Source organism: Nelumbo lutea, chromosome 8 (genome assembly GCF_056320005.1).
Source record: "Nelumbo lutea isolate HS-2025 chromosome 8, American lotus-T2T, whole genome shotgun sequence".
NCBI classification, from domain to species: domain Eukaryota; kingdom Viridiplantae; phylum Streptophyta; class Magnoliopsida; order Proteales; family Nelumbonaceae; genus Nelumbo; species Nelumbo lutea.
The window spans coordinates 2,237,725-2,261,514 of NC_142691.1; the positions used below are offsets into that span (position 1 = coordinate 2,237,725).

A 23,790-nucleotide genomic window follows, 5' to 3' on the forward strand; every position below is an offset into this window, starting at 1 on the left:
GCTGTTTGGACCATTCATCTGTGAGAAAGATCACATATACTTTTAATTGGTTCCATCTCAGTGATACATTTCTTCCAGACATACTACTTGATCCATGCCTTTCTTGGCAAATGGTTCATAAAAAATTTGGGTACTCCTTGTACTGGGGGAGAAGATACAAAAATATTCAGATTCATGCCATCATTTGGGTACTCCTTGTACAGTTGAGGAACAATGTATTCCCAGTCAGCAGTGTTTAAAAGATACTGGTCTGGCACTTTGTCCATAATCTAGTGTACAAAATCTGCCTGAAGAAAAAAAAAGGAATTATTAACATAATGCTTCCAGTTCCAGTGCTGGTTTAATTAATTACAGATACATCTTATCTGATTGGCAAGGTTATTTCCTATAGGTTGGCCTAGACCTTGAATGGTGCACCCAAACAATTCATTGGGATTAGAGTTCACCACCTGAGACTGATTCCACAGGGAACTTGAAGCCTCAAAGACTGCAGTCTCCAAAGACAACTGTCTTGATCCCATTCAACTTGAGCTTTCACCTTCAGAGTTTCTCAATTAAATCATGGAGGTTGCTTTAGAAGGCAGTCAGGCATAATAAAGTCACTTACAATAACTAGCTTTAAATACATGGCAAATACCAGCCATAACACTATAATGGCCTTCCCCTCAGACCCAGAGATAGATACTAAAGAGTTATGTTGACCACAATCAAATATAAAAGATAAATTCATACTAATAAATGGAAAAACTTAAAAAATCAAAGTTCTCTCAATATGTATGCTTTCCAGAAAGAGAGAAACATAAAATACCCATTGTGAGATGAAGATCCAGACTGCCTAAACTCAACCATTGTTCTATGATAGATGGTTTGGGTAGGCAAGGTAAGGTTGATGATGCTTACAAATTGTTTGAGAGAATGGTTACCGGCTTCTGGAAGAATTGAAGACAAAGGATTACCAACCCATAGTGGTTACATATGGATCAGTCATTCATGGGCTTTCCAAGATTGATAGGCTTGATGAAGCATACATGCTCTTTGAAGAAGCAAAATAAAGAGTAGGCATAAATGTAGTAAGGTATAGCAGTCTTATTGATGGCTTTGGAAAGGTTGGTAGAATAGATGAGGCATATCTTATCATGGAAGAGTTGATCCACAGGGGATTGACACCTAATGTGTACACATGGAACTGCATTCTTGATGCGCTAGTGAAGACAGAGGAAATTAATGAAGCCCTTGTCTACTTTCAGTCCATGAAAGACCTTAAATGCACCCAAAATGCCATCACTTACAACATTATCATAAATGTCCGCACAGAAAGCCAAACCTCAATTGGTTTTTAACTGATATGTCGTCTGTGTCAAATACAATTACAGACATTATGAATAATTTTATTTTAGGTGTGTCAAATACAATCCAAGAACAAGCTTTTGCTTTTTAGGTACTTATGGATGTAAAGAGAAAAGTGATGCAAGAAGAAAAAGGTAGCTACTGTAGTACGTTTTTTTGCAAGTTACAAGTTGCCTTTTAAAAGAACTTTAGGTGTTTAGGAATGAATAGGGAGTTCTATTTTTATCTGTTTTAGTTTATTAAAAGTTCTATAGGTTGTCAAGTGGGTGTTGATTTGTTTCTGTTTTTCTAATTTATCTAAATACCTTAGGTATATTATGAATAATTTTCATTTGCTTGCAGTCAATTATTGGGCTGACTGCTAGATATATCTTAGAGTTGGGCTTGTCTTGAATCAATCAATATATCTAAATACCTTAAAATTAAAAATTGTTTGCAGCTCAATATGTAAGATTATTGAGCTAGCTTGTCTTGAATTTCAAGAAATAGAAGGGTAAGATAATGACAAATTCTGTTGGTCAGCAAGACAGCAAGACATTGGACTGAAACTCATCCCACGAAAAGAAAAAAGAAAAGAGAAATGTGTGGACTCATTTGAGCCACATCTCAGCTGCTACTGTTAAATATGAATAAACATAACACAGAACCTATTAACCAATCTAGATAGAAATCGGGATAAAGTGGTTGCTTGCTTGTAACTCTAAAATCCCTTAATTAATTGTCACTATTCATGTTTAATCAGACTGCTATCTAATTTGAAATTAGATTAGAATGTTATTGTACTCTTATGAACTTGATAGAGATCTTTCAGACTTATTAGCTACAAAGATAGAGCTGAATCAGGTAAACAATAAAATAAACATGGAAAAATTCAACCACCATACAGAACTAATGACCAAATAACTCTACTCACATAAGGATGCATTGCAAACTGAAATTGGGAAAAAAATTAAAACACGTTTAATATTTGAAAGAAGAGCTGCTAAATTTAACATTCATTTCGAGGTCAAGTATAAACAACTAAATTTAGCATGCATTTCAGAACTTATACTAAAGATCTATATAACAAATACTTTGCTAGAAAGGAAAATCGAAGATAACATACCTTCCTGTGGTTTGGTCCGGTCTACAGCGGAAAAACTGGGGAGGACTGAAAAAATAAAGTGAGAGAGAGGAGAGGAAGAAGAATAGGAAAGAGGAGAGAAAAAAAATTGATGGTGATTTACCTCATCGTCACCGTTGTCGGAGTTTAAGTTCAGATGACTACTTGGAACATCAACTGCCGAAGGAGGGAGTGACGAGAGAGAAAGGGGAATGAGGGTTAGAAAGTTGGAATCGGGTAGGGAGAGGTTTGAGGGGTTTCTTTTGTCATTTTGGTTTTTTTCTATATTAAATAGCGGTAATGGGATTCCGATTCCGGGGGGGTCAGGAATGGCCATTCCCTCAAATGGGGGATTGCCAATTTGCCATTCCGCCCGGAATGGAAATCGGATTCCGTTTCCACCCAACCAAACGGGCAAACGTCAGGAGATTCCGATTCTGGACTTACATTGAAGTATACATGTGATGTAGAATTAAATACTGCTTCATCCAATGAAATCTCAAGCATCTTAGGGGGATATTTGCAGGAAGCTGAAGTTTTTGAATTCTTATTATGGTAATAGCTGGGATTTACAACCTCGACTGCTGCCATGAACACTCCATCAATCTCAAATTCAATGGATGAATTACTCAACAAAGGATCATTAGCAAATGTGACATTCAAAGCAGCGATCTCATCCACTTGTATTTCTTTGGGAAGAGTATTCAATAAAGCTTCAAAATCCCCTCTTTAATTTTTTTGGTAATAGTGTTCTGCACTGCAGAACTTATTTGTTCTTCAAAGGCATCTACAGTTCTGGAAAATAAGAGGATTATATAAGACAGTCTCACAATGCATTATGCTTCAACAAGAAAAAAGATATAAAGACCATAGGCAGAAAAAAAAAAAAAAAAAAACATAATGCGGAAAAAATGCCTCCCATTCCATCCAAATAATCACAGAGAAGAAAGTACAAGATCATATAATTGGATGGAAATAACACATGCTGATCTAATGCTTTCTCAGCTCATGTATATAGATCATATAACTGGAGAGGTTAATCAAGAAATCATGTTTACCTCTATATTCATGACTGACTTCAACCCCATCAAATATGCAAACTTTAGAATCTGCTGATATTATCATAACTCTTTGAGAACCATCCCTAGAATCTGTGAAGATAGGAAAATAACAAGATTCAGAAAAATACTGGAAAATAATACTAACATGACGCAAATTACAAATTATTAAGAAAGAAAATCCTAAGGAAGTATAACATAGATTCCAGTAATCCTGTTGCAAGAGGACTTCTTCCTACCCTGTATGCAAATGTGCATCTAGCTCTTACTGATTATCTATATAACAAAAATAAAGGATGTTAGCCTTGAAATGTAACAACTAATAATCCAGGTTTGATGCTTAAAACTTGTGAAGTTATCAACTAAAAATATAAACAATGAATCTGATATAGGAGCATATGGCAGCTTACTGGATGGTGCCACAGGGCATCGACCGAATGAGATCCTGGCCATCCACCTCTAACTGCCTCCAATCACTCCATCGCAGGGTCAGGTATAAAAGGGGTGCTTACTTTCAAGGTAAATCTATGTTCTTCATTCTTGTTCTTTAGCTTTTCTACTCTTGAGTGACCTCGCTTGATTCCTTGTGCCAATCTTAATCTAACCCTTCTCAAGGTGCTTGACTAACCTGACCATCAAAATTACCACCCTTGAATTACACCTGGGACCTCTAACACATGCTCTCTTCTTGCTCTTTAACAAAATTATTTTATTACCCTTAGCCTTATCTCCTAGGCAGCAACAGAATCCCTGTATAATGAAAGTAATAAATCAGTTACAATAATATAGCAAAAGAAACAATTTCGTGGTTAAACCTTAGTGGCAAGTTACAATTCAATTCTGTTGAGTTGTTGGTCCTGATGTTTCAGCAAATCCTCGGCGGTAGCCTTAACCGTTTGAACGTTCTGGCCTTGAATTTCATTTTTAGCGGGGGGTAAGAATGGTAACAAAAATTTAAGAACTCCGATGACGGTAATCAGTAATCGAATGGAATAGATTTTCTTTCGTTGTGATTTGCTATTTTCCCTCCTTCAATCTTCGGTTAGGAACAGCTCCTCTCCTCAACTTCTCTAGTCCTCCATTGAAGACTTGTTGAAGATTGAGGTTTGAGTCTCTTGACAGGCGACCAAGGTGAGTTTTTTCCTCTTTCCTGTGCAAAGATACTTAGCCGTCCAGTCCATGTGACCTACCAGTGACATTAAGCCTCCCAAGTCCCAAAGACCTTACTGCTAGCCTTTTAAGATTATCTTTGTCTTGTATTTTTTTCACCATACGTCTCTCTTTATTAAGTGTTCAACGCCATTTTTGGTATTGCATCCATCATTACTTATTGATTTCTTATCTTTCTATTGTTGGGTTGTATGCATCCATATGCATGGTTCATGTTACTAATTAATTTCTTCTGTTCTTCATTCTATTCTTTTTTTTCTTTTCAGGTGAGAAGTGAGATCTCAAAACAGAGTACCCACCGTAACATAAAGTGAAGAAGAAAAAAGAAGCGGGCACTATTGGTTCAAGCCATTTTCAGGTAAACATAAAATAAGAAACAAAGGAGAAAGGGTTAGGGTGTGTTGGGGCGTTGGGTTAAGGCCTTGAGGGTAGCAAACCGGAGGCTTGAGAGTCGGGCCAGAGGATCGTGACCTGTGACTCGTGAGGGTTAGGTTCGAAATTGAAGCTCGAAAGAGTAGTAGGGAGTAGACAACGACTGGAGTTCGATTGTTCCATCTATTGATTGTACAGGTTTCTCTCTTTTCCCTTCTTCTTTGCAAATGTTAAATCTCTGTCTTGCTTCCACATTTCCTATACATGTCTGATTTTGTTCTTTTCTTAGCCTCCTGTCCCACCGAAGACGTCTGTGAAGTTGATCGAGTTCTTTCTCGACTAAAGCTTAGGAATTTGAGTTCGAGGTTGCAAAGTTGAGGTAGATTTTTGTATTTATTCCACCTTAATTTTCCTGAATATAGCTCAAGAAGGAAAAAGGACATGCTAAGAGAATCACAGTCTCAAATTGCCGAACTGATTAGAGTAAGTTTGCCTTGATTTCTCCTTTTCTTTTCCTTAATGTTTTCTGAAATCTGGGGATATTTGGTCTTTTACATTAGAAAACTATGTATGCAATTTCTGATCTATATACAACAAATAGACTCGAGAATTCTCATCCCAGGTTCAATTGGGAATTTCAACTTGAATTAAATTGGACCAGGTGCACTCATTAAATGCCAGATGTTAGTAACTTGGCATCAACTTGACCCAAATTTCACCGCAATACTGCATGCACTTAGTAGAAATCACTAATTGCAGATTTAGTCGAGTTTCTTGTGAAAGGAAAGAGGGGGAAGATGAAGATTTCAGCAGTAGAGAAGAAAGGAGAAGAAGAAAAGAGTAGGAAGTCAACCGGGATTGTAAAATTAACCCTAGCCGCCTACCTCTCATTATATTTTTACTTAACTTAAATGATGAGATATTACAAGGATGCCCTTAGTAGGGCGGCTACTAATATAGCTGAACAGTCACAACTTAAAAAAAAACATAAAGTAATGGGCCTAAAGCCCAACAACTTCCTAACTAAATAAAAAACAACTCGGACCAACTCAACACACTCATTCAATGTCTGATGCCAGTTTTATGTTCATTTCTTAGAGATGTAGTTCATTTGGGAATTCCATGGTCCATGAAAAATATGAAGGATTTTGTATGATGACAGATTTGAGCTTCAAGTAGGTTGAATAGAAACAGATGTTACAACATTTTAATTTACCAAGAAAATGCATTCCAAGAGGTAAATTTGTAATATAGATTATTTTCAGAGGTATTAACATTAAGGTATACAATCTATCAAAAAAATTCAGATATTCAAAGCCCAATTGCATTCATAGGTCTTTTTTTGCTTTTCAGAGATCGGGCTTTAGACTTACCAAACTCCATGTAAATCAGTTGCAAGTTGGTGAACAACCTTTTCCAGCATCTACAAAATATCTTCCTGTGCCCCACAGTTCAATGCCGAGTTCTTCTTTCATTCCGTTGCTGTGTTGCCGTTACATGCCATTGGTTTCAACTTCTGTTATTTTTCCTCTTCGTTGGCCATTCTCACCTTCTTCCAATTTTAGATGCTTCTCGGGTAATGCCACTGAGTCAACCAGGAAGCAAACATTCATTCAAGGCTGTGATTATGAGCATTGGCTTGTTGTTATGGAGCCTCCCAAGGGGAACCCACTTCGAGATGACATCATTGACATATACATCAAAACTCTAGCCATGGCCTTGGGAAGGTAAGGAGGAGGAAGTAGAATTGTTATTGTTATTTATTATTGAACTACTGTATTAGACCAACCTGACTCACTAGGTCCAACATATTGAGTCTTCTCTTGTGTAGGTAGTTTCTCCTCTTCTTGATGCTTAAATTTTCTGTTTGGAGTTTTATCCCGTGTTTTTGTAAATAGTCTTAATTTTTCTTCTTTTTGTTCTTCATCTTTGCACTATGCTGATCTTTTTTCGATTTCTATTGCAGTACAGAGGAAGCAAAGAAGTCTATTTATTCAGTTTCGACCAAGTATTACTATGCCTTCGGGTGCAAACTTTCCCAGAAATTTATTAACAAGCTCAACTGTAAGATGCCATCCATTTATCATTGTTTTCCTGATCTTTTCATTCGCATTTTGTACTTACACCTTGATTTTCACAGCCTTGCCAAATGTGAGGTGGGTTCTACCTGATTCTTATTTATATGCCAGTGAGAATGATTATGGAGGTGCTTTTTCAACTCTCACTTTCATTCAGTGTCCTTGGTAATTGTTTTGTTTTTATTTACTTGTGTATATTATATTCTTTTTGTTCTTCACCAATTACATTGATAATTTGTGATGTATATGGAGATTTAGGCTGCACTATATGGGTATGGATTGTTTTCCTTATAGGATTAGTTAACATTATAGGCATATTTTTTTGAAAGGTAAAATATCATTGTATTAACTGGATGGAGAGGGCCCCTCTAATATCAGTGCTTTATGAAAAAAAATGGGATATTTACTATACCCAAAGATCATATCAGAGTCATTGTCAAATATGAATCTGTTGCCATTGATTACAGAAGCAAGAGTATCTAAAGTTTTGGAACTGCTTGAGGGCTTTTGTAAGCGTAATTTCAACCAAATTTCTGAGATACTGTGTGTGTGGTTTTTTTTTTTTTTTTTGGGGGGGGGGGGGGGTAGAATCTGGTTTACTCATCTGCATACTCAACTGAAAAGAGAGAGAAATCAAATTGTTACAGGATTTCTGGTTTACTCATCTAATGAGTATGGATACAAGACTTCTGGGTTCAGTTCCTGTTGGAATTTATGTTTTTATCTAAATATGCCAGCTTGTTCTATCAGTGAAGTCTGTTAGAATGAGAGAGAGAGAGAGAGAGAGAGAGAGAGAGAGAGAGAGAGAGAGAGAGAGAGAGAGAGAGAGGTGGGAACAAATGACAATATTAGAACAATATCATATGTGTAAGTGGGCAGGTAGTTTGATCGTTAGTATATATTTTTTTAATGGATTCATTAGGAGATATTTTGGGGGCAGGAAATTATTGAAGTTCAAAATGCAGCATTCTGGTAATAAAGCTGGTCAGTGCTGGTGCAGTGATTATGGATGATTCTTTAAGTTCATGTTGTTTCCATAGGTTTAAGAATGCAGTGAAGCAGAACCAATGATGATGGTAGACTCTGAGGGTCTTTTGCACAAATTTCCCAGGCTTGTTATTTTTGAAACATGAATCTTCTAATATTATTTCCTATATTTTCATGATGACTAAATATCCCTAGAGGCTCATACAATTTGGGAATAAATAGCTAATTTTTTATTTGAGCATTATACATTATTTTGCTGGAACTTAGAATGACTTATCCAATTCATTCCTTGGTATTGAATTACCTCCTAGTACTTCTGTTCTTCACAGGGAATTAGAAAGGGGCATTTTTAATTCTGCGTTAAACATTAAAAGCAATGTTTCTTGGCATAATGTGGTTTGCAGTCCTCCTCCATGTCCAGTTCCTGAATTCTGCCTTTATCTTCTAATTTTGGAATTAGCATCAAAGTTCTATCTATTGGAAAAAATATCAGAAAATTACAATGTATTTTGCTTGTGAGAAATGATGAATAAGCTGAAAATATCAGACATACTTAGTGTTTTTCCTTTGCAGTTAAGGTTTTCCCCTTATGCTTCCAGACTCTGGATTCTTCCTTTGTTTTCTTATTTTGGCATTAGTGACAAAAGTTCTACATATTCAAAGAAAAATCAGAAAATGATAATGTATTTTTAAAAGGGCCATTACTAAATGGTGATTCTGGCACTCTAGGGTCTTGGGAGAGGTAAGCTGGATATGGACCTAATCTTTGGATTTTTTTTTTCTTCTGCATAAAGTGCTTACTCTCAGATTTCAACCCATGTTCTAATGTCTCACATTATCATTTTATATTTATGCAACAAATCAGCTTGATTCACATTTCTCCATGGTAATGTGCTTAGATATGAGTTCCCATAAAAAAATGTGCTTAGATATGAGCATTTCTTTGCTGATAGAACTAGTCTTCTGAAGTAGGTATTTCATTCACAGTAATGGTTAGCTGAGTAGCTATGCGGCTGTGGCCATCTTCACCATGTCATGGCACACAGCCATGAGCCTGTTTTGACACATGGGTATAAATACAACTTTTCATGGTTTCTTATGAAATCCCTAGCTTCCTTCATTACTTGTCCTATTGCCACTACCTCTCTTCTTTTACCACTTAATTTATTATTTCCACAGGAGAACCATTCATTGATGGAAAGGTTGTTCCATATGAAGACAAGTACCATGTAGATTGGCTGGAAGACCGAAATGATTCCAGATCTGGAAACCCAAGGCCTTTCAAGGAAACACTAAAGAGAAGATAAAAAGATACAATTTCTGGTCATATATCTAGATCCAGAGCTTACAAAGACCAGGCTTGCAGGTATGTGCCTTAAACACTTATCTTGTAATACTGCACCTAGGAAGAAGAAGAATACCCAAATCATGGATAGAGGATAAACAGAAGTCATCCTGTCCGAATTGACATATCCAGCATTGATGAAACCTGGTATCGATTAACCCTAGTAAGGTAATAGTCTTTCTAGTAACCCAAAATGAGTTGTTATTTTGGTAAACTAATGAGGATAACTGATTTACTATGTACTTGCTCTGTTTTCTTCACAGAAATGCATGAGAATATCATTGAACACACGATATACCATTGAAGTTTTGCCTTTGATATTTCTGAGCTGGTATCAGGATAAAACAGCAATTGTAAGATGCATATTAACGGACTCCCAACTTGATAAAAATAATTTGTTGGGTGCTGGACATTTGTCCCATGATTGGAATGGTTTCATGGAAGTTGAAGGCCTCAATTCTTCTTTTCTCTTAGCGTACTATACCTGAAGGTTTTGCAAGAAGATTTACAATAATCTTCTGGCATCTTGTCTTTGATCCAGATCGTCCTTCTTGGCTAGCTACCTTTATTGATTATCCATCTAGACCATTGACATCCAATTGAATAATTCATCACAAGGACGCCCGTCTGTCAACATTGATGGGATGGAGTAAATATTGGCCATTTCATGAGCCAGGAAATTTTTCTCAAGTCTTAGCCTGATCTTTTAGTTAATATTGCTATTTGAATTATGAGAATATTGTCTTTTGAGGAATGAAAGCTAACATCTTCATATTAGATAAGAGTCTATCATCCATGAGTGGTACCAAACTATCAGTACGTTGCTCTAGAAGCTTTGTACCACCAACTTCCACTGCAATTTTACATGACAAATTCTGAGTTATTGACACAGCATTCAAATATGAAGTAACTCATTGAGGTTAATCCCTTCAAGGCCTCAAAACGGTTTCTATATTTGGAACCCAACCGATCTCTCTGTCAGATCTATATGAGAGGGACGTATGCATTGTTTATTATAGTTTATCTCCAAGTTACCCTATCATGCTTGTTCAAGATAAAAACTACATGGAAATTGATTGTGCAAAACCCCCCCAAAAAATAATAATGACCACCAAGACTGAACCTTCATTGGAATATCCGTGGTAGGGGAACAATGTAAAATGGAATCCAAAAATCCATGGACTTGTAAAAAAAACCAGGGCCTTTGGTAAAGCTGGCAAGCTGCAAGTCTGCAACTTCAATTTTTTTGGTATTTACGCGGTTTTTATCTACAACGGCTTCACTGTCTAGTAACAAAAAAAAAAAAAAAAACTGAACAACTTCAGTGTCAATTCTTACACATGGAGGTGAGAAATGCAAAGTCCAAAGATCCAGGCTGGGGATCGGTCTAGAGAAGTACACTCTCTTATTGTTCCGAACAATAAGAGAATCTCATAATCATGATTATGTTTCTGAACTGCATGCCCTAATCAGAGAGGTAGTCCCCCAACTTCTCAACAATCAAGGTGGTACACTGTCTTGGAGGCGTGGATTCCCCAAGAATTATGGTTAGGTTGTCTCCTATTTGGAGAATCCAATAAGGAATAAAAAATAAAAAAAATGTGGTTGTTCACTTTGTTCTGTGATGCCATGACCCTTTGGTTGGCTGTCCTTGAATTATGAAGTGTCATGGCCCCCAAGAAGTAACTGAACAATAACGCTGTCTGTTGGTTCCATGAATTCTGATTCTGTCATAATACAATAGGGGTCTAATGCTTAAATTGAAGAGTGAATCACTCAAGGCCCCCACATGCTCCCGTCGTGCAACATTGCATATTAATCGATAAATCCTCAACTCGAGTGAAGGCCCAATAGAATAGTCCAGTATTATCTTTATATTCTACCTTCCTCGTTTCTTCAGCTCAGCCAAATACAAAACGTTGATCAGGGTGGCAACCCATTTGGAGACTGGAGACTTGAAACCAGAGAGATATCCACCACACGTTGCCTAACCCTGTTTTATATATATCATTATTCCCATTTTGATGATATTCCAATCCATGCCTTGTCTTTCAAAATTGAGACACTCTTAGTTTAGGTCCCATTTGGTTCAAAGGAACAGGGGTTTGGAATTGGAAATGGGATGCCATTCCTGGTCGAATGGCCATTCCCTCCCCCTTTCTTGGAAAATTTCCATTCCAGCTTACTCCAATTCCCATTTTGATTCCAATCTGAATCAAACAGATAATGGGAATAGGCCATTCTGATTCTAATTTTGAAGGATTTCGGTTTCAATTTCAATTCTGATTCTGGCTGCGAACCAAACATACCTTTATATTCTTAGTTTAATTCCAGATTTATGGCATACACACCACAATACCACGTCATTCTCAAAACCTTGATCCGGCCAATTGATTCTTCTATTCATATATTTTTGCATAAACGTCATTGGAATGGGATAAGTAATTTTAAAAAAAGGAAAGATCTCATCATACTTATCTACCTAATCAAAACTCATCCATGGGCTCAGTAACTGTATCAGGTTTTATCCAATCTTGGGAAGTCTTCGAGATGTCAAATATCATTTTGCAATCACATGGAACTGCATATCTAATAAAATATTTAGTTGAATCGCGTGAGAACTGAGAGATGCATTCCTCATTGTTTGTGCTGATGATTTGATTATATTCTCCTCTAAGGTACTACCTCCATGTATAAATTATTAGAGATATTGCCATATAGTTTAAAATTCCTATAGCTGAATATACAGCTTGACAACCTTCTGGATAAATTCTTATAGCGCCCACTGTATAGAAGAAAGAAAACAAGAAGAAACAAAGACCAAGAAAAGGGGGATTTGCTCACTACACAGATTATTGGGCAGACAATTTATCTAAATGCGAGGGTTGGTGAGGGGTTGGTGTTCCTTTCTTCATCTTGTTCAAGTTGCCAAGTTTCTCTATGTTGATAATGTTTGAATTTTGACTTTGATCAAGTTACTTAATTAGGTGGTTGTTTCTTTGTCAAACCTCAAGCTTTAATCATTAAATAGGATTAGAATTCAATTTTTTCAAACAAGTTTATTGTTATGTGACATAATCCAACTTCTATATATCTCTCTTGCAGTGCCTATTCTTGTTAATTAGATTAACAATTGAGATGGTGACACCCTGTGTCTGCAATCTAAGGCTTTGAGCTTGCAATTTTGGAGTTCACATCTGCGCCCCACAGGGGGGGTGGATCATCGGAAGATGTTCCCAATACACAGTGGGGATGTGCTGTGAGACATTGTGGGGCTCAGATTTGAACTCGCAATTTTATGCTTTTAACACATCCAATGGTTGTAGTTATTTTCTAGTTGATACCTATTGTGGTGTTACAGAAATTTGTGGCCTATGTAAACCAGTACCCTCCGTAAATGTACAGTTTACTGGAATTGAATGAATGAATGAATAAATGGGAACCGTGTACATGATTATTGGCTGAACTGCTCCTTTCAAGGTGTTGCTGAAAGTAATAATGTTGGAGACTAGGATATATATATTGTTAGATCGTTTCTGGATGGAATATACATCTCCGCTCCACAATGTTTTATAGTACATTCCCGTTGTGTATTGAAAATATCTCCCGATGATAATACCAAAACCAAAGAGATCATTATTATCAGGAGATGTTCCTAATACACAGCGGAGATGTGCTGTGGGACGTTGTGGGGTGGCCCCTTGTGGGGCGGAGATGTGAACTCTTCTATATGATGGGGGTTTGATTTATTAACAATAAGACTATCAACCTCAATTAGCTCTTAAACTATCGCTGTCTGTGCTATTCTATGCTAATCTCATCTCCTTATTATTTTAGTAAGATCAGGTAAAAAATAAACACCTATTGGTTGGTGCTAGACGTGATTCAAACAAAAAACAAAGAAGGAAAGAAAAGAGGTTTCCTTCTCTGATAACACAGGACCGACCTTTCCACTTTCCAGGCGGTGGCTTCTTCAATTGTATAATTAATTATAATCTTGCCTCGAGCCCTTTTTTGGGCTTTCTCTATGAATTTTATATTTTGAATGCTTAACCCTTTCTATTTGATAATTGAGACTGAGAGAGGATTGAATTTTCCAAGTATTGAAAGAATTTCTAAAATGACCAAGAGGTCCGTCCTCACAACAATATGGACCACTTTATAAGTTATAACCTTACTTGACAGTCACTGATGATGATAAAATAAAAAAAAGAAACCCCAGATAGCTCGCTCCGTTTACACAAGCTCCATCACTTCCTTGAAACTCGGAAGTAAAATCTCTGTACAGTAGTCAACAGTGTGATTTACTGATTTACAAATCTACAAAGCTACTTCCCCTTGCTTCTGTACTGCTTTTGGGGAATTCAAGCCACTACCAAAATTCTTATATAATGTAGTATCAGAATGGACCGCCGGAGATCTTGGTGTCCTTATGCGGTGTCGGTGGCCACGGTGGTGGCGACGTCCATTGCCTTTCTTGTTTTCGTCTTTTTCCTCCTTGTTTGCTTCACCTTCCTTTCTATCCTCCTTTGCACGCTGGTGGTGGTGGTGGTCATTCTCTTTCTTCTTGTCTGCTTCCTTTTCCTCCTCCTTCTTACCCACTTTGACATCACCTTCCTTGGGGTTTTCACTTGGAGCTATATACACGAACGGTCCAATGGGGATGTCGTTGTTATAGGTTTGTATAAGCTCCAAGGTCTTAACCACGGTGCCCATTGTGGGTCTGGACTTTGGGTTGTGGCTCAAGCATTGGCAAGCCAATGCAGCTGCCTTCTGAGCTCCCTTGTTCGAGTACTGCCCTTCCAGCTTTGGGTCCATAATCCGCTCTAGTTTGCGACTATCATTCAATAGTAGCCTTGCCCACTCTACAAGGTTCTGTTCTCTAGGGCCACGGTTCTTGTCCATGGATCGTCTTCCCGTCAGCATCTCTAGGAACACCACTCCGAAGCTGTATACGTCACTCATTGCTGTCAAATGACCTGAAAATTTAGCCACAAAAATATCAAACTGTTAGTGGGTTCTGCTCAATTTCATTAAACATCGCAACTTGTTTCCTGATATATAGAGAAGTAAAAGGGTAAGGCTATAATTACCAGTCATGACGTACTCGGGAGCTGCGTAGCCTTGGGTGCCCATAACACGGGTTGAGACATGAGTTTCATCCCCTTCAGGACCGTCCTTGGCTAGCCCAAAATCTGAGAGCTTAGCTGTGTAATCCTGTAAGAAAAATGGACCAGAGGAAAGTTAGCTATATATAGGGAGACTCGGAGAGATCAATATATAGGCCATTAGTTCAAGCCTGTAGACTAACTGACAGTGAATGAGAAGAACATACCGAGTCTAACAATATATTGGAAGCTTTGAAATCCCGGTATATTACAGGTTTCTCCGCTTCATGCAGAAATTGGAGACCCTTGGCAGCTCCCAGCGCAATTTTAATTCTGGTTGACCATGGCAACGAAGCAGAATATCCTGCATTTCCCAGAGAAGAGATTCATTAGACATAATCCTTCATTGTCTAAAGATAGCGAGAAAACAATAATTGATAATGGTTACTAAGTCAAAAATATTTTGCTTTTTACGATTAATAAACTGGAGTAAACGGAACTGGGTGCTAATTAACTCTTCTGCAATCTGCAAACTCAGACTCTGATTTTTAAATCATTTTGTCGAATTCCGTGAAATAAAATGCACAAAACTACAATAACATTTGATATAAGATGATTCCTTTTTTATCTCTCGGTGGAAATGTAGTGAGGATTAGGAAGACAGGGCACCCAATTCCTAACAGGCCATAAACCTATATATATATATATATATATATATATATATATATATATATATAAATCCAACGATGTTACAGAAAGGGAGAACAGACGTACTTCTGAAGAGTTGATTCTCTAGGCTTCCTCGCACCATGTATTCGTATACAAGAAGTCGGTGCTCGTCCTCACAGCAGTATCCGATCAACTTCACGAGATTGGGGTGCCTCAATTGCCCAAGAAATATAACTTCAGCCTGCAAATCAATACATAAAAGTACATTTAGCAATTAACGCAAAGATGCAGCAGCACCAGAGAATCGACCAATCAATCTATTCAGAGAAGACTTAACCCAACCGGTTGGGTTCATCTAGCTAATCAGTTTTAATTTCCATATATCAGATTGAATATTGATGAAGAGAAATCAAGCGCAGTTGGTGTAAATTCTCACCAGCCACTCCCGGTGTCCTTGCAAGCCCTCCAAGTCCAAGAGCTTAACGGCCACAGCCTGCGCCTTCAACCCAGGTCTGAGCTTGTCATCGATGAACCCCTTGTGAACTGGGCCGAACCCGCCCTCGCCCAGGAAATTGCTTGACGAGAAGCTCTGCGTGATCACCCTCAGTTCTGCCAGCATAAACGCATGGAGGTTGGAGCCGATGACAGAATTCGAGATATCATCGGCCGACAGTGGTGAACCCGGGTTGCTTATGTCTGTCAACGATATCCACGAAGAAGAAGTTTGCTTCTTAATTCTCTTCTTGGGTTCTTCCGGCGGGATCTCCGCCCTGTAGCAACCGGGAACGAAGGATTTCCACGTTATCTTCTTGGTCATTTTATTTGTCGGCAAAACTTCAAACCCAGAATCGATGAAGAAGCAATCGATTGCAGACCAATCAAAATAGAAGAACTAGAAGAGATGAAGCCGAGATTGAGTATGAATAATCCAATGACCGACCAACCACTCTCTGTTCTCTCTGTCCCTTACACAGAGAAAGAGAAAAGCTTTGTGTATGATCTCCACTTCTGTTCGGTCCCTGTCTCTCTCTCTCTCTCTCTCGCTCGCTCTGTGGGTATATATAATTTGTTTTTTCCGTTCAAAGTTCTTTCCTCCGCGACATGGAAATGGAAAGGAAATCTCGTTGGAGACTTGTTATGAGATACGGTTTGGTCATTTGGCATGTATATATAAATCTTTCTGAAGGCAAGTCGTAACTCGTGAGCCTTTTCCATGGTTCGGTAGGTTTATATGACCAAATTACGTTTCTGCCCTTTGACTTTGTGAACCTCTCGGCTCCCCCTCAACCACTGATTGTGATTTCCAAGCAGCGTTCCATCTTGATGATTCGTCCAAGTTTTAATAGGAAAAACAACTTCATAGACTTTCTTTTCCAAGAAAATGAGAAAACAATTTGAAAACGGCTTGTTTGTTTGAGCTATCCCATAAATATCCCGGTTATATGGGGGACAGGGAGTGAACACGTCTGAATAGAGAGTTGCTTCTCTTCTTCTTTCCATGTAATTTTACATCTTATTCATGCATCATCCAAGCCTTATCCTTTTGCTTTACACGAATTTTATTTATTTCTATTCACATCTCTTTTGCTTTACAGTCAGTCTACCCATAGTCTTTCTAGCTTTTTCAATTTGTAATAAATCAATTTTTTACGGGTGTTAAGTTAACGATTTTGATTTTCTATGAAAATGATCAAATCATCTTTAGTCTATTTTTTCTTATTTCATAATCTATTAGAATCATTCCTGATTTCTTATAAATATTTCTATTTATGATCCTAATATTTTTAGTTGTTTCACACAGGGTTTTCAAAAATCGGATGGGACCGGAAAAACCAGGAACCGATCACCCATTCTACCTCATAATCATTATTTCCCCAAAAACTATTGATTTGATCAGCAAACCGCTGATTCGGGTGGTCAAACTGTTTGAACGATTTTTTTTTTGTCAGAACGGGTCATCTGTTCGATTCGAACGGTTGAATTGATCATCCCAGGAACCAGACCCCTTACTAGTTCGTTGTCAGGTTTGATTTAAAAATCCTTAGTTTCGCATATTCATCTTAGCATACATATGTTTATTACGTTCAATTTTTTACATATATAGTTTCTTTACTACTCAATACTCTTGCTCTAATACAACATAGCATAGTCTTACAATGTAATTATTTTATAGAAATTTCTTTTTAATCTAACACATATATAAAATTTCAAATGTATTTCTTCATTTTGCCCGTCCTACTTTAATTCTTCAATGCTTCCCTCCGAATCCTGTATTTTAGAAAACGAATTCATAAATTATCTTTACTATATAATTTTAATAATTGGCTTCACGTCCAGACCATAAAAAGTTAAAAGTGTAAGACGAAGACTTTTGTATGTAGTTTGTATTTTGGTCTGAAACTGCTGCATAAGCAACAAAAAAGAAATTAATACTTTGGAGGATCGGAATTGGATGATAGTTGAGACTTGGCTAACGCCGAAGAGCTTCTAGAACTTATTGGCCTATTTTGTGGAAGCCATGTATGAATAAATAAATAAAGAACCCCTCATTCCTCATCCCTCAAATGGGTCCACTCGAGTTTTAGCAATTGAAGGTGATTGCTAACCTACCCCTCAAACAGTCTAAGACTAAAACCCATCACAACCATAAACCCAAAAGGGGCTGTGATCATCGACCTAATTGACTTTTTTTTTTTTGGAGTTTATTAAAAACATCTCAGGTGGTATGGATTACAGAATAATGAGGATATAAGAGTGAATAGATTAAAGGTGCGCGTGTTGCGTGTGCGTATACGTGTGCGTGGGTAGTGTGTAGTGTGTAGGTGAGTCCGAGTCCGATTCCGAGTCCGAGTCCGAGTCCGCCCGTCTGTAAACGCAGAAGCTTTCACACCATTGTTTCAGCCGCAATACCCTGCTGAAACTGTTGGATGTCAAAGCCATGGTAGGTATGCTACGACCCGACCCTATCACCCATCATCTCTCGTCAGCTCCAACTTTTACACCACTCGGGTCAGGGGTGAATTTGTCATTTTGCTATTCATTCGTCAAGTCACACGAATTTAAAAGAGAAGATGATGATAATGCCAACGCCTTTTGTTTTTTAGTCGGAGTTGGAGAGGTAGAGGCGTAGAGCTGAGCCTTCTTCTTCTTCTTTCTATATTTTTGGTGAGGTCCGAGTGCTTTTGACGCGTTTGGGGTTTGTCTGATTTCTTCCGCGGCCGGGAAGGAGTCTTTCATCCTGATGACAAGAGCCAGCCGGCCATCTCCCCCTAGCCACGTGTCAAGCCTCAACAGGGTGTCACCATATACAGTATATGAATCTTGGATTTCTTCTTCATATTAATGAATCCCGCTTTACCATTTCACACAAATGAGAAGAGAGCAAGAAATAGAAAGAAGTGACTGTTTATATTTGACCCTGACCTGTACGAATTAAGAAGAAGAAATAGTTGAAACTGTCAAAATAATAATAATAAGAAGAAGAAAATGGTAGCAGGCTAATTAGACTCGCAGTCAGTAATTGAGGCCCAATTATCTCATCAGAGTTTAAACTCTTTATACCTTACAGTATTCATTCATTCATTCATTCATTCAATTGCAGAAATTAAGTTTTGGAGACAAACTGACAAAGACTTTTTGAGATTAATTGATTTACTATGTTCTAGATGTGCTTCCAATAAATTAAACAATATAGTAATTAAAAAGAAAATATGGTTAATGAAGTGCACTACTTGTTCTTGATATATAAAGGAGGCTTCTAGAGCATATATTTCCAAAAGGGCAATTCTTTCATTTCATTTTAAAGAGCTCTTAATTCAGGACATGTGCCTTAATAATGAAAATGAAAATTCTCTTGCACTATATCACACAATAAATGCAATTTATACACAAGTTCTTATTTTCTTATTTTTATTGGGTGATTTATATATATGTATTAAATTATTAGTTAAAGTAGAGCAGGTGAAACTCATGGTCTGCTAATTAATAGATTTCTTTGCTATACATCTTGAAACCCAGAAGCATTCATTCTGGTTTTACAAGTTATTGTGACACATATTCACACAACTCTTCAATTTTCATTTGGTTTGAGAAGGTCAAAGATAAAAGGGTGGTGAACAAATTAATCAAACCACAACAACCATACCTTAAATACCTACTCTATGGAATTTTACCAAACAATCCCAATTTTTTAAATTTTAATTCAGTAACAAAAGTAAATATAGAAGAAAGGAATCCTATGTTGGTTGTATTGACTGATCCAGATGCATATGCTGATATCATAGACTTGAATACAGGGAATAGAATTGCTTTTTTACTTTTACTTTTCAAAATGAAGAGACTGCAACTTTACAAGGAATTAGTTATTATGAACCAATGGATTAATTGTCCAATAACAACCCAAGATATTATAAATACTAGTGATGTTGGCTGCTTAAGGAAGAAAAACAATTAAATATTAATTGAAATGGACTTCTTAGCTACTATCATTTTCTTGGTCTACTGAAATGAAAAGGAAATGCAGAAAGAATTGATACATGAACCGATCTTTAATTCTTAGGGGGGAGAAAGAATGAAAAAATCTTGCGCTCATCGCAAGGAATCGAGGAAAACACCATCGTAGGAATAAGCTGGTTGGGTATGAGTGGATGGACCATATTTATCCCAGTATCAATATTCATAGATGGATGGTTCAATTTCGGTAAATTAACAAAACAAAAACATAGACAGACAAAATCATTCATGGCCATTGGAATTCTTCAAGGTTATTAATTAAAGTTTAATTCTTTCCTTAGCGCAGGGAACATTCTATAATATTCTATATAAATCTATCTGTGCGATCTAGTGTTTCCTACTGATAGATAATTCGGACGCCGGATTGAGTAGGTTGTTTGTCCTGACATCTCCTTTCTTTTGAGATTTTTGGCATATCTAGTTCGGAGGTGGTTTTATGCCTAGAGATGGATTTCATGTAAGCGGGTAGTGTTTATCTAATTGTGCCTGAAGCAAGCGGGGTGATAATCAGTTCTTTCGATGTGGCATCATGATCCCAAAGAAATCGGAGACAATTGCCCACTTAAGGAGAAGGAGAAGGAAAAGTTCGCTTAGCATGTTAGGCAGATCGCTAACTGAACTCAGGTTAAATCAACAGAAGCAAGTTGCCTCTCATGATGACTTGATGTCTTGTTGTGCCCATTCGCAATTGATTTGCTGAGGTTGTGTTGAGGATGTCAGGACAAGTACAAAATTTGTGTAATGCTTGGCGCTTCCTAACTTATTTATATGGTGCTAAGATATCATCCATCTAACTGTTTCCAATTACCATATTTCATCATGTCACTGGGGAGCCAAATCACTCTCCTAAGTCCCCACTAAACGAATGCTTCTGACCGCTAACACCACAAATTCCATGCGTTTGTAAATTTTTGCATTCAAAACCTTAAATTTTAACTTTGAATTAAAATATGAACAATGAACTCAGCAAAAGAAGCAGAAATAATATATTTGTACGAAGAAATCGGGGCATGGTAGGTAAGTACGCATGTTGTAATCCAAACTAGTGTAGAGATCCTATCTGTAGAGTGTAGAGTGTAGAGACTACACTAATCCTGTTAATTAATCAATTAAACTTGGACATATTTAAATTAGACATGAAGCAATCAAAAGCGTTATATGGCTGCCACGTCTGTATCAAATTCATAAAAATTATTAATGAAAAGGACCCAATTGTCCCATGCGGAAAATGCTTTGTATGAACTATGAAGAAAGTTTAGTGGATGATCTTGGCCGTCCAATTTTATTAATATTTTAACAAAGGCATGAGTTGCAATTGATATTGAAAAACAAGGGCAATGGAGTGGTAAAACGTCTCCATCTTGGATGAAACGATAGATTAATTGAATGGGTGGGATCAATTGGTTGAGCTACTCGTTGCTGTCTAAGGTCAGGATCAGGACTCGGAATTCAGAAGTGTCACTATTAATATTAATAATTAAGCAAGGGCCACCAAATCCTTCTAGAACCAGCAGAACAAATTAAAATTAGAACAAGGAATACAAACTTGAATATCGTAGAGACGTGATCGATGGGTAAGTCCATATGCATCGATCAAAAGATTCATTTCTGCTCTGTGATTGTGTCTTTAATTCAGTTTCTGATGCGACTGGATAACAAACCGTCACCCATCGAGGTTCCATCTCCATGCGTGTCAATTTGCGCCCCACAACACAATTTTATACTGTACATATTTGTATTTAAACTCTTTGTTAAAGTCCATTTCAATTTTCCATCGAACATTCGTGAAGTGGCCAACCAAAACATCGGGTCCTGTCCTCACAATTTTCACATTCCCTTACAGCCTTGCATTCCAGATTAAAATCAAAATAGCCCTATGCATTGACCAGATATTAAATAATAAGCTTTCTTTCTTCGTCTTTTTGGACATTATTAAATTTTACTAATAATAATTATTAGGTTGGGTTTGTACAAATTTATCAAGGATGGTGAATTGGTGACGGAGCGTGACCTGGTGCTCGCTGGTGGAATTGACGAGATCAGCTAGTTAAGTCGTAAGAAGATAATAACCAGAGTACCTGGAGTGTTTTATTTGGGGTGAGCACTCCTGATGTTTAAGTTAGGGGTGAATGTGCTATGAGAGTTAAAAAGCAAGAAAGTAAAAGAGCTATGAATGTTAAATTGCATGTATCTTCCTTGGTTGGTTGAAGGGGGTGCATTTATATAGGTGTAGGTAGTCGTGAATTTCACATAGTGTATTTATCTAGTTACTTTCGAAGGAGGTGGCGCAGAAGCCAGTTCTATCGACGAGACAACGTGATCCTAGAGGATTTGGGGACATTAAGTTGCACATAACAGAGGTTGATCTCCACATCATGCAGGTTGCCAACTGGGCCTCAGTCAAGTCATTGAAATCACAATGGGAGGTCACCCCATGCCGAGGTTTCTGGCTCGGTCTTGAGGTTGCCAGCCTGATCCTATCAAGGTGCCTACAGGTCAGCCTTGCCGAGATGGCTAAGAAGCAATTTCAAGATGTCTAAGGTACATCTGGGGTGAATCCGATGTGCATCCGTGGTGGATCGAAGGTGCACCCATGGTACATCAGAGGTGGATTTGAGGTGCATCCGTGGTGAATCCGAGGTGAATAGGAAGTAATTCCAAGTGACTTGATAAGGACAAGGACATATTACCGCCGACGTGACATCAAGGTAATTATTCAACAGTTCGGAGACCGCTCATCAGATCAGCCCCCAAACTAAAGCTTAAAGATACATCTCCGATCAACCTAAATTTAAGGAAGATTGATTCAAAAGAACCTGGAATCAAATCTTTGTTACTAATGCTCTTTCCGATGTCAAATCAGATGCGAACATATATCTATGGTCAAACCGAACCCGGCATTCCATATATCAGATTCGTAATTTTGTTAGTATTCACCCCTTAAATTGATATGCCTTATGCTATAATAAAACCTTTTAACTGTAGACATATTTTTCGTTTTGGCATTCCTACGCTTACGAGAAAGGTATAAAGGTATTTGTAACCTGAAAACTTTACATCAGAAACCCATGTGAAATGGAATGAATGCCAGATTTCCAGTTGCCATTTGGATGACACCGAAAAGAACTATGCTAGATTCTTATTTTATGAAGGCACGAGTATTGCACGAGGTATTTATTAGTAATAGCTGGCAGAAAGGAAAAAGATTGGTCCACTTTATATATTTTTGTTTACATACCACCAGCCACTGGACCTTTTGTGAAGGCAAATAGTGGAGTATCCGCATCACCATTCGGAGGCCCCAGTGCTCCACCCCAGGAAATGAGGATCCCCACTATGCCACAGATGGCTGTGAGCCTGTGTGACTGTGAATGTGAAAGCTTAGTACTCTGTACTCTTGCTATGCTCGTTGGAAATCTAGGACCATAGTAACGAGCAGCTGCCAGGTGAGAAACATACGTATCCAGGTAAGTAAAACCAATTTTTTACTTCTTGTATCAACAGAAACAACAGTTTTGAGAGATTTAAACGACTTTGTTAGCATGAAGAGCTTTTGGTAACATCGCCTCTTCTCTGAAATGGCTTCGTGCAAAAGACTATTGCTGACACTGCCCCTTCAACTTTCTTCGCTGCCACAGCAAGCCAAAGCGTTTGCCTCAAGGCACCGAATTACTGGGCACTAGGCTAGAATCTACAGTGTAACGGGACAAAGTTACAAAGAAAAATCATAGGAGTCCAAGTAAACTTGATTTTGGCGGGTATAACATAAAGGAATGGTAACACCAATCAGTGAGGATGACCAAAATGAAGCCCATCTCGATGAGCTATTTCAAATTCAGTCCATATACCCTTGCAGCTTGACCAAGATGCTGAAAAGAAACTTCATACAGGCTTTTAAAATATTGAACTCGTTTCAAGTGGGGAGTGAACATAGGCCTATTGCTTAGGTGGGGCCGTCCGCAAAAGCCCAAATTTAGATTAAAGCTCCTGTACAATGACGTCCGTATAAAAGAGTTAACTTCAACAAAACTCAATTCCACTG

At 37.7% G+C, this 23,790-nt stretch overlaps 2 protein-coding genes and 1 long non-coding RNA gene across 13 annotated transcripts; 1 reads left to right on the forward strand and 2 right to left on the reverse strand.

The window, feature by feature from the left end:
* Positions 1 to 19: 19 nt before the first annotated feature.
* On the reverse strand, positions 20 to 4,612 carry LOC148842155 (uncharacterized). Of its 4 annotated transcripts, none has more exons than XR_016103584.1 (7): positions 4,224 to 4,442; positions 3,918 to 4,135; positions 3,508 to 3,600; positions 2,574 to 3,244; positions 2,453 to 2,497; positions 450 to 538; positions 20 to 287 (listed from the first exon to the last, which is right to left on the reverse strand). It is a non-coding gene; the product is annotated as an uncharacterized LOC148842155 (long non-coding RNA). The 4 variants fall into 4 exon arrangements; XR_016103583.1 differs by having other exon boundaries at positions 404 to 538; XR_016103582.1 differs by having other exon boundaries at positions 199 to 538; positions 4,323 to 4,612.
* LOC148842156 (plastid developmental protein DAG) lies at positions 4,503 to 10,241 on the forward strand. Of its 8 annotated transcripts, none has more exons than XM_088959022.1 (8): positions 4,503 to 4,638; positions 4,944 to 5,247; positions 5,339 to 5,532; positions 6,403 to 6,776; positions 7,016 to 7,113; positions 7,190 to 7,292; positions 9,294 to 9,627; positions 9,723 to 10,241. In XM_088959022.1, exons 3-7 carry the CDS (start codon positions 5,491 to 5,493, stop codon positions 9,307 to 9,309), a joined length of 633 nt encoding a protein of 210 aa, XP_088815148.1. In that variant the 5' UTR covers positions 4,503 to 4,638; positions 4,944 to 5,247; positions 5,339 to 5,490; the 3' UTR covers positions 9,310 to 9,627; positions 9,723 to 10,241. The 8 variants fall into 8 exon arrangements, with proteins under 8 accessions (XP_088815148.1, XP_088815144.1, XP_088815147.1 ...); XM_088959018.1 differs by having other exon boundaries at positions 7,190 to 7,255; XM_088959021.1 differs by lacking the exon at positions 9,723 to 10,241 and adding an exon at positions 9,084 to 9,184 and having other exon boundaries at positions 9,294 to 9,404.
* Positions 10,242 to 13,543: 3,302 nt separating this feature from the next.
* Positions 13,544 to 16,379, reverse strand: LOC148842157 (serine/threonine-protein kinase RIPK-like). The gene is made up of 5 exons (XM_088959696.1): positions 15,673 to 16,379; positions 15,342 to 15,477; positions 14,795 to 14,931; positions 14,553 to 14,676; positions 13,544 to 14,438 (listed from the first exon to the last, which is right to left on the reverse strand). The coding sequence occupies exons 1-5, from the start codon at positions 16,051 to 16,053 to the stop codon at positions 13,780 to 13,782; spliced, it is 1,437 nt and encodes a 478-aa protein (XP_088815822.1). The 5' UTR covers positions 16,054 to 16,379; the 3' UTR covers positions 13,544 to 13,779.
* Between the last annotated feature and the right edge of the window lie 7,411 nt (positions 16,380 to 23,790).